Source organism: Poromitra crassiceps (assembly GCF_964638095.1).
Source record: "Poromitra crassiceps genome assembly, chromosome: 15".
Taxonomy (NCBI): domain Eukaryota; kingdom Metazoa; phylum Chordata; class Actinopteri; order Beryciformes; family Melamphaidae; genus Poromitra; species Poromitra crassiceps.
Genome location: NC_139634.1, coordinates 282,501 through 292,500, shown reverse-complemented (window position 1 = coordinate 292,500; position 10,000 = coordinate 282,501). Strand labels below are relative to the sequence as shown.

The following is a 10,000-nucleotide window of genomic DNA, read 5'->3' as shown; positions in this document are numbered from 1 at the left end:
GCATCAAGACGGCGGCCACAACAAAAACGTTCCCTGACTGCAGGTCATGACTAGTTTGAAGGCGTTCCCTCTTAACTCATACCTTGGCTGCCTTGGTCTCCGTCCGCATGCGGTGGTTACGCTGGTGTGTGGCGGAGTCGACGCCGGGCCCTCCGCTGGTCCCCGCGCGCTGCAGCATGGCGATCTGCTGTGCGTGGGTGCGCGCCGTCACGTAGATCCTCTGGTAGGCCAGCACCATGAGGAGCAGGGGGATGTAGAAGGCCACCACGGAGCAGGTGAGGGCGTACGGCTTGTTCACCATGAACACACAGGAAGTGGAGTTGCTGCCCTCGTTGTAGCGCCGCTGCTCGATCTGAACGCAGAGCAAGATGGAGGAGAAGAGTTAAAGACGAGTTAAAGAAGTCACGTTTTAAGATGTATATACAATACTCTACTTTAAATTATCATTTGTATCTGATGGTTTTCCCACCAAAAAAAGTTAAATTATCTTGTTAAAAATCCTTAAAATGACTTCCCCTACTTCTTCCTAGATGGTTATGTGAAAACAAACTATCTTGCAGTGTCAGGTTAGACTGACCCACATAGACTAATATTATATTATGAAGAGACAAGAATACATCCATAAATAAAGGATGAATGCTGCGACACATGGTCGATTTCAGCTATTTATTGTGCAAACAGACGTTTCCACATTAAAGCTTTTCTGAGTTGCACCGCTTCTGCAAGGTGCATCAGCTGAAGCGCGGATTATGAATAAATCCATATCAGAGCATGAAGGCTCCGTGCTGCGGCACTCTGGACTCATTTTTATGAATGAACACATCTGTGTGAGTAGAAGGTGGAATGGGAGAGTCTGTCTGCCATGCGGCCGGAATACAGTGCCAGAACAGTGAGTGAGACTAACAGAGCTCAACAGTCCCATTCCATGAGATAATTCCCCATTCCTTTTCTCCATAGATGTTTTGAAGAATCCTTATTTACATGATATTACATTATGTCATTTAGCAGATGTTTTTATCCAAAGCAACTTACAATATCACATTTTGTCAGCAGTACAGAAATCAATTATGCAACACAATCTATGACAGCTAAGACCTTTTGATGGAACTATAGGAATCGAGTACACATATCGGTGGAGATGATGCGCCACTTGTCCTCTTCACCCTACTTATACTCCCACCACATACTCTGGAGATGATGCGCCACTTGTCCTCTTCACCCTACTTATTCACGAGTTTCCTGGTGAGACCGTGGGCGCTTTCATGACACCCTCCCTCCCTGTTTCCAGCTGCCGGTTGCCTATTTCCGCCCAGGACCGTTCATAGCGAAAGAGACTGAAAATAATCATAATAATTGTTGTGAATTTGTACCTACCTATGTCTTGTAATGGAGCCCCCTAGCACAATAATTTCACACGTGCATAATTGTACAACGGAGTGACAATATCTTGAATCTTGAAAGAGAGACACCGCTAAAGCTCCGTTCAATGAGTTCCAGTTTGGACGTTTAGCCTTCAAAACAAAAGCGGCCGTTATGCAACCACATACTATTTTTAGCAATTTCTGCTAAAATAAGCCCATACGGTACGAGTGAATTGACATTCACCTCGTTTTTGTAAAATATCGCCGCTATGCAACCACACAACGTTACAATTTTTGTGAATACTCCCACCACTATAGCCTCAGTCAGGAAGGACATTCAAGTGACATCACTGATGACATCACAATGGCTCAAGTGACATAACTGATGACATCACAATCGTGACAGACACTGCCGCCACACCGCCCACCCACTTAGCCAATTTTATAACTAATAATAAAAAAGGAAATAGAATAGCACTTGTAGAATGTAGTTTGATAAGGAATAAGTTACATTTGGGTTTTTTAGTCTCTGAAGAAGATGGTAAATGGACTGGTAAATGGACTGCATTTATATAGCACTTTTAGCCAAAGCGCTTTACAATGTGCCTACATTCACCCATTCACACACCGAAGGCGACCAGCTGCCACACAGGGTGCTGGCACAGCCATCGGGAGCAATTTGGGGTTCAGTGTCTTGCCCAAGGACACTTCAACATGGACTGGAGGAGCCGGGGATCGAACCACCAACCTTCTGGTTAGTGGACGACGCGCTCTACCTCCTGAGCCACAGCCGCCCCAGATGGGCAGAGATTTGGCCGTCCTGACCGAAGGGGGGAGCTCGTTCCACCATTGTGGCGCCAGAGACGAGAAGAGTCCCGATCGGGATGAGCGACTTTTGAGCCCAAGTAGCGGAGGAGGGGCGAGGTGTCCTGCACTGGTGGAGGAGCGGTGAGAGGTTTGGAACCTGACTATAGATTGCAGATACGGAGGAGCTGTCTGGTGTACTGCCCTGTAGACCAGAACCAGTGTCTTGAATTTGATGCGTGCCGAGATGGGAAGCCAGTGAAGGTCCCGGAAGAGGGGAGTGACATGAGAGAATTTAGGTTGGTTGGCGGGCTCGCCTGCCCTGCGGCTGAGCTGTGCCCTGCAGCTCAACCGCTGTGCGGGCTCACTTGCTCCCTCGCCCCCCCTGCAACTCGCAGCTCGCCCACCCACCAGCTCACATGCTCTTATGACATCACTGACAAAACTTTGCATCACTTATGACACTTATGACATCATCAGTGATGTCACAATGCACAATTTGCCAATTGACATCACTGATTACATCACTTCCGGGACTTTATGACATCACTGATGACATCATCAAGTGGGACAAAAATGTTAACAGAGAAACATTGTCCACATGCTCCCTTTTCATAGATAGATAGATAGATAGATAGATAGATAGATAGATAGGTATAAAGAGTTTTAAGCATGGGACCAAGCCAACCAGCCACTTACTGACTCATGAGTGACCATAAAACATTTCACTTGGAGCAAAACAAAAAACAAACAAACAAAAAATGGCAGAACAAATAGATGTTTTAACTGCTGTTTTGTGTGTTTCTGCTCAGAGTGAAATGTTTTGTGCTCACTCATGATTCAGTAGGTGGCTGGTTGGCTTGGCTCCAGGCTTAAAACTCTTTAGATAAGGATTTTTCAAAAGAGGAACGGGGAATTCTCTGATGGGACAGGAGCTGCTTCAATGTGGGTCAGTGTTGAGAATAAAAAAGACAGTATGAACAGCGGTGTAGTGATGTATGGAGCTCATGTCTATAATGCATTATGAGCACATTCATAAGGCTTTATCAAATGTTTATCATCATGCATGACAACTTATAACAAGGCTTATAGATAAAGTATTACTGCATTCATGTGTTTTGTCTCTATGCCCTGCTATGCCAAAGTGACAAGAGTTCTTGAAATACATTTTTTTTGTTTTACACTTTATTTGCAGCCAGCAAATACTGCTCATAAGTCCTGATTACTGTGTTCTAGTATCATACCTATACTGCTAATAACCTTATAGTGCTGTCACTCACAAAGTCATGTTATAGCGCAGTGATACTCAACTTGCGGCCCGGGGGCCAGATGCGGCCCGCAATAGGTTGCCAAGTGGCCCCCCGACCATTTTCTAATTCACAATGAAAACTATCGTTAAATAAAGTTTGACAGAGCTCCAGCTAAATTGTCAAATATTGCCTGCCGCCTACTCACCAACCAGGCACTTGTAGTAGGCTACTTAACTAACTTTACTTAACCTAACTATCCTGTGTGCACAAAATTGTCAAGATAAACTCCGACTGACACCCCAAAAACCTACAATTTGCATCATAAATGTTTATACAGAGTTTTATAAAGCCTTATAAATTGTCGTATGCATGTGCTCATAATGCATTATAGACATGGCCTTTATAGAAAGTGTTACCAATAAAGTTTACTGTGACTCCTCAGGGACTGCCACGTGCACGCACGCACAGATGCACAGACACACACACACACACACACACACACACACACACACGTGTGCAAAAAGGACCATAAACAAAGTCTAGTTTCAAAGCAACTCATATCAATATGAAACTGTCAGAAGAGCGTCTCGAGTGTGAATGTCGAGTTCGGCGCTTATTAAAAAGGTCAAATATAACAACGTGCTTTGATGTCTCTTCATAACTGATAAGATAACCTGTGTGCTTTGATGTCTCTTCATAATTGATAAGATAACCTCTGTGCTTTGATGTATCTTCAGTACTGATACAGTAAGATAACCTCTGTGCTGCCAGCAGAGGAGAAACTTCAATGCCAGCGAGAAAACTCAAATGAACACAGGCAGGAGACCTACTGCTGAACAGTCACCAAAGAAAGGATTGTACAACTCCTGATTGGACCAAAGTGGTTCCATCAGCGCGCTCCGCAGTCGGTCACGGTCCAATCAGAAATACTCAGTGCCAACCTGGGTTGCTAAATGAAACACATACAATAGAGGTATAGTATTATAATATTTATAACAATGATTTGTATGAAATGCCCATGTCCTGGGGGGTTACGGTAGGCACTTGTATAGTAAAATGTTGTATGTATATCGTATTGTTTTTATGTTTTTGGACATGTTTCGCTATCTCGTTTTTAAGCTTTACTGCAGCAAAAATCACCCTCGGGACAAATAATAAACTTGAATTGAACTAAATGATTTGATTGGCTGCTGTCTGATTGATGGACTCTGACATGTATCAGTATTTTCAGGTAAGTATAGGCTACAGTGAATCCCTCTCAGAGCCTGTCTGCTCCACTAAACCTCTGAGGATAAAGTCAATTAACTATAGTATATAGTAGAGTGCTGATGCAGACATTCCTACTGGGAGTCTAACCACAGACACTGAGCAGCTCCACTGCAGCAGATGGTGTCTTGCTCATGGGCTCCGCGACAGCAGCTGCTTGTCACACATTCACTTTCCCTTCCAGCAGCTCTGAACCTGCGACCCTCGTGTTGGTGGACTGACCTCCTTGACAGCCAAGTGATGGGATTAGATGTTAATCAGCGGACCGTTCAAATGAGAATAGACCTGAGAACGTGTTAACTGGCCAATCAGAGTTGAGTATTTGACAAAGCGTTTTGTAGGAACGCTAACGCGGAGAGTTTTGTTGAGTTTGGTGCAGAGCTGCAGCTCTAATGAGCCCCACAGAGAGAGTCACAGTACAAACTTTAGCTGGTGTTCAGATGAAGATGGGGCGAGCGAGGTTAATGGTGGCTGGGGAATCTCTCTCTCTCTCTCGCTCCTCCTCCTCTCTGTGTACAGCAGATGCTCGGGTTTCCTCGTTAGCCTGACTCATCTCGTTAACGACTTTGACTTTTCACAGTAAAATAAGGAAACAGCTTGACTCTGTGTGTCTGACATGTTGATGCTGTTTCCATAGCAACGCATCAAGCACTTCCTCCGTCTTGTAAACGATGCTCTTCAGGGCTTTCCTTTTCGTTCTGCTTTTCTTCTGTATGTCTCTCTGTGTGTGTGTCTCTCTCTCTCTCTCTCTGTCTCTCTCTCACTCTCTCTGTCTCTCTCTCACTCTCTCTCTCTGTCTCTCTCTCTCTCTCTCTCTCTGTCTCTCTCTCTCTCTCTCTCTCACTCTCTCTCTGTCTCTCTGTGTGTGTCTCTCTCTCACTCTCTCTGTCTCTCTCTCACTCTCTCTGTCTCACTCTCTCTCTGTCTCTCTCTCTCTCTCTCTCTCTGTCTCTCTCTGTCTCTCTCTCTCTCTCTCTCTCTGTCTCTCTCTCTCTCTCTCTCTCACTCTCTCTCTGTCTCTCTGTGTGTGTCTCTCTCTCACTCTCTCTGTCTCTCTCTCACTCTCTCTGTCTCACTCTCTCTCTGTCTCTCTCTCTCTCTGTCTCTCTCTCACTCTCGCTGTCTCTCTCTCACTCTCTCTGTCTCTCTGTGTGTGTCTCTCTCTCACTCTCTCTGTCTCTCTCTCACTCTCTCTGTCTCACTCTCTCTCTGTCTCTCTCTCTCTCTGTCTCTCTCTCACTCTCGCTGTCTCACTCTCTCTCTGTCTCTCTCTAGCCGGTTTCCGACATGCCTTGGAACTCGGGAGTTATCTAGAGGGCATCCAGATGGTGGTGTATGTATGAACACATTTTGGTGAGCTATGCGCGCTCCCACGACCCTCCTATTCTCCTGCTGTAAGAGCAGCTCCAACCCTTGTATCAGGGACGGATTGTCCCCCCCCTCCAGAGCTCTGTGAAGTAGCCAGCTCAGTGAGTGCATGAGGAGAGGGAGAGAGACAGAAAGCCAGCGTGACAGATTATTATTATATAAATAGTCGATGTGAATAAGCGAGCAAAAAAACATCATGCAGTTTCAGTTTTTCCAAATGAAGCTCGAACCTGCTCCATGTGCATCAGCCAACAGGCTACATGTTGCTGGATTGAAACGCTCATGGCTTCGATCTTATTTCATTTCTGCATAGCTTCGCACAGCACACACATTTAATGAGCATTTTTGGACGCGAGGGTCGTCCTGCTTCCCAGTATTGGACATCGCTAGGTAGGGTATCTGGATCTGGTTGCGTTCATGCCTTTGATTTAACGTTTACACAGCGTTTGTCAAGATTCATGTGCAGAACCGCAAATTCCAAGTAGCGCCAAGTCAGGCAGTATAAAACGATAACTTCCGGGTATAACCTTCGCAATAATGGCAATTAAATAAAGTAAATGCACGTGTAATGTTTTTTGTGTGTGTGTGATCCACAGGTGTGATCCAAAAGATACAGAATAGAGATAAACTGGAAGAATATCTGCTCCCTTTGAAAAGTCAATTTTAAGCCGTAGTGAGTCGACCGTTCTGATTTTTTGAACAGTGAGGCAGCTGTGTTGCCACATTGAGACACTAAAGCCACTTCTTAACATGCAGTGGAATCTGTATTATAACCTGCTCCTAGCCCATACATGGGCAACATACTGTGTGGCCCGCGATGGAATTGCAAAAAAAAATCTAAATATCAAATATTGGTGGTTAAGACTGAATAATGACATCACAATTGTTAATTTAAAATTAGTTATTCCTCTAAACCTGGCTTCAAATGCCCCAAATTTTTCGTGCTGGCGCCGTTCAGCCCTCAGCAAAATCTGGTAGCGAGGAAATTTTTTTGTGGCCCTCTCTATCATCAAAGTTGCCCATCCATGGGTTACGGCATGACAATACTTGTTCGGCCCCCGGCAACAATCTGGGTTTCTCATGTGGCCCCCCATGAAAAAGAGTTGCCCACCCCTGTCCTAGCCGGTTGGCCTGCATGTTAAACAACAATTAGCCGGCCTACGCGCACTCCTGTGAGTCCGTATCTTATTTACCTCGAGCGCCGGTATAAGATCCGCTTCCACGCAATCGCAGGTGCTGTTTAACAGCTGGCAGGTCATTATCCGCAGATCCGTCTGAGTGGGCGGGTGTGGCTCTTCGTGACTCACTTCACTTCACGTTCACTAGTTTATTAATTAATGAATCGTTCGGGCAATCGCTTATATCAACGAATTAAACGAGCAAACTCACGGTTTCCTCAAGTGCTGCAAACGGCTTTGAATTGTTTGGTAGAGCCTAGGGATCCCAACGCGCTTCGGCTATGCATATCATTTTTGGCACATTGCCACCCCTCGTTGTCGGAATGGACTCCGTTAAAACGGCATGTTTTTGAACGCTAACGTGTGAGGCAGCCATTTGAGGCAGGCAGTGTTGTGTGACTGTGCGTCCACACTGCGGAGAGGATAGGAGCTGACTGACTGATAGCCTATATCGAGACATATAGGCTAGGCCTAGCCTAACTTTTGTGGGGAGAAATAAATTTAAAACTAGTCAGATATGACTTGAATGCCACTTGTAAAATAAATCACCCACAGTGATTGACGACGGTGCGACCAGGTTCCTAGTAGAGGATGGGTCAAATGCAGAGGATGAATTTCCCCAAGGGGATAAATAAAGGATAACTTAACTTAACTTAACTAACTTAACTTAACCACTATTTTGACTGCCTCATTTTTTGCACAATGCCAGGAATGGACCCTCTGTTAAAACGGCATGTTTTTTGAATGGAGTTTGGCTACAAATGTTTCCTATCACATTTCTTGTTATCGATACATGCTACCGCGCCCCCCCCCCCCCCCCCTCCCCCCCCACCGCCCACTGGCAGAAAAAAGGCTCATATCCAGTTGTTTCTAAACAAAGACCCCTCATGTTTAAAAAGGTAAAACCTGAAAATATCCTGCTCTCTCTAGCCTGACATGATCCAGACTCCATGTTTAAAAGGCACTTGTGTCTCTTCATATCAGTTGACTGGAGCAGTTTATTAGCATTGTAAACTTGCGTATCCTGTTGAGATTTCTTATAACTGTGTCTCCATCTCTGCATAAAACCATCCCAGGCTTCTCAATGAGCCCTTTCCCCTTCCAAGCACACACGCGCACAGAAACGCACACACACGCGCACACACACAGACACAGACACACACACACACACACAGACACACACACACACCCACACACACACCCCCCACACACCAGGTGGTGGATGCCGATGCTGTTCCAGCCCTGCATGATGGGCAGGAAGGAGATGGTGGTGGGGATGACCCAGCAGCCGCCGATCATCAGCGCCACCCTGAGAGGAGTCATCTTCTCCCGGTATACCAGAGGCTGGCAGCAGATGGCGTAGTACCTGAAACAACAGCAGACAAACACATTACATAATAGAGCTGGATCAATCAGAGGCTGGCTGAAGACTGTACCTATTATAGAGAGAGATAGAGCATTAAGTCAAATATTATATTTAATAGAGAGGCAAAGTGACCGCCTACTTGATGCTTCAGCACTGTACCAGAGATTTTCATCCGCCATTTATTTTCCCATACACATTTTGTAAAATGCGTATAAAAATAGTTGTACTGGTTCAAACCAAACGGTACAGATATATTTAGAAACAGGAGAGATCGCATAACATTTCACTGGGACCAAAACGTAAAAAAAAAAGTGGGTTTAAAGAAAATCTTTTTTCGATGTTGTTTTTTAAGTTTTGGTCCGAGTGAAATGTTCTATGGTCTCTCCTGATTATAGCGTTAGCTGAACCGTTTGGTTCGACGAAGTAAAACTATTTTAGAAGTGCTGAGTCAACACACATTTGCAATGAGTGCAACAGTAATGAAACTTGTTCGATCACCAAAAGACACACGCACGCACACGCACACACACACACACACACACACACACACACACACACACACACACACACGCGCAAGTATGGAATGAAAAGCCTGCATGGGCTTCAGTGCTGTTACAACATCCGTTCATGTTTTGATCTGTTTAGTCTTGTCTTTTGTTTGTCTGTTTTTGTCTCTTTCGTTTAAATTTTGTGACAAAAAAACACTTTAGAAATAAATTGCTTCTCACCCCCCCCTCAGCCCCCCCCCCTTCCCATTGTGTCAAATTCAAATAAGCTTTGCTGCCAAAGCATCTGCAAGCAGCAAATAAACAAGCAAACAAATCAAGCATTGGAACATAATAACATCGAATCAAAATAGCATCTCTCTCTATGCCTCTCTCTCTCTGCCTGTCACTGTCTCTCTCCTCTTTCTCCACTCTCCTCCCTGGGAGAGAGAGAGAGAGAGACAGAGGAAGAGAGAGAGGAAGGCCTGTTCAGTGCGATGGAAAACAGATTAAGTCAATCGGCTGAACCAGTAAGACCTGCATTACCCTCTGACCTGTGTGTGTGTGTGTCTGTGTGTGTGTCTGTCTGTGTGTGTGTGTGTGTGTGTGTGTGTGTGTGTGTGCGTGCGTGCGTGCGTGTGTGTGTGTGCGCGCGTGTGTGTGCGTGCGTGCGTGTGTGCGCACACGCGCATGTGACCGTGTGTGTGTGTGTGTGTGCGCACGCGCGTGCATGTGACTGTGTATGTGTGTGGAGGCAGAACTCGCCATCTTCGGCTGCTCGGAATCCTCTCTAGACTTCCTTACAGCTGTGCAACAATCTCTAACACAGGGGACAATTGTCGCAAAGAAACTCATTCTGCAGGAATGGAAGTCCCCCTCGCCACGCTCTTTTCAGCTGTGGTTGGCGGACATGACCTCTGTT

General features: G+C 45.5%; 1 protein-coding gene across 1 annotated transcript in view; it reads right to left on the bottom strand.

Moving 5' to 3' along the window:
- The window catches only part of htr4 (5-hydroxytryptamine receptor 4), a gene marked incomplete at its 3' end in the record, with an annotated part of 142,435 nt that overhangs the window by 61,664 nt on the left and 70,771 nt on the right, over window positions 1-10,000 (bottom strand). Inside the window, exons 4-5 of the mRNA XM_083651612.1 lie at window positions 8,440-8,593; window positions 83-352 (exon numbers count right to left, since the gene is read on the bottom strand). Of these exons, the coding sequence (XP_083507738.1) occupies window positions 83-352; window positions 8,440-8,593 (424 nt within the window). The remainder of the gene's footprint in view (window positions 1-82; window positions 353-8,439; window positions 8,594-10,000) is intronic.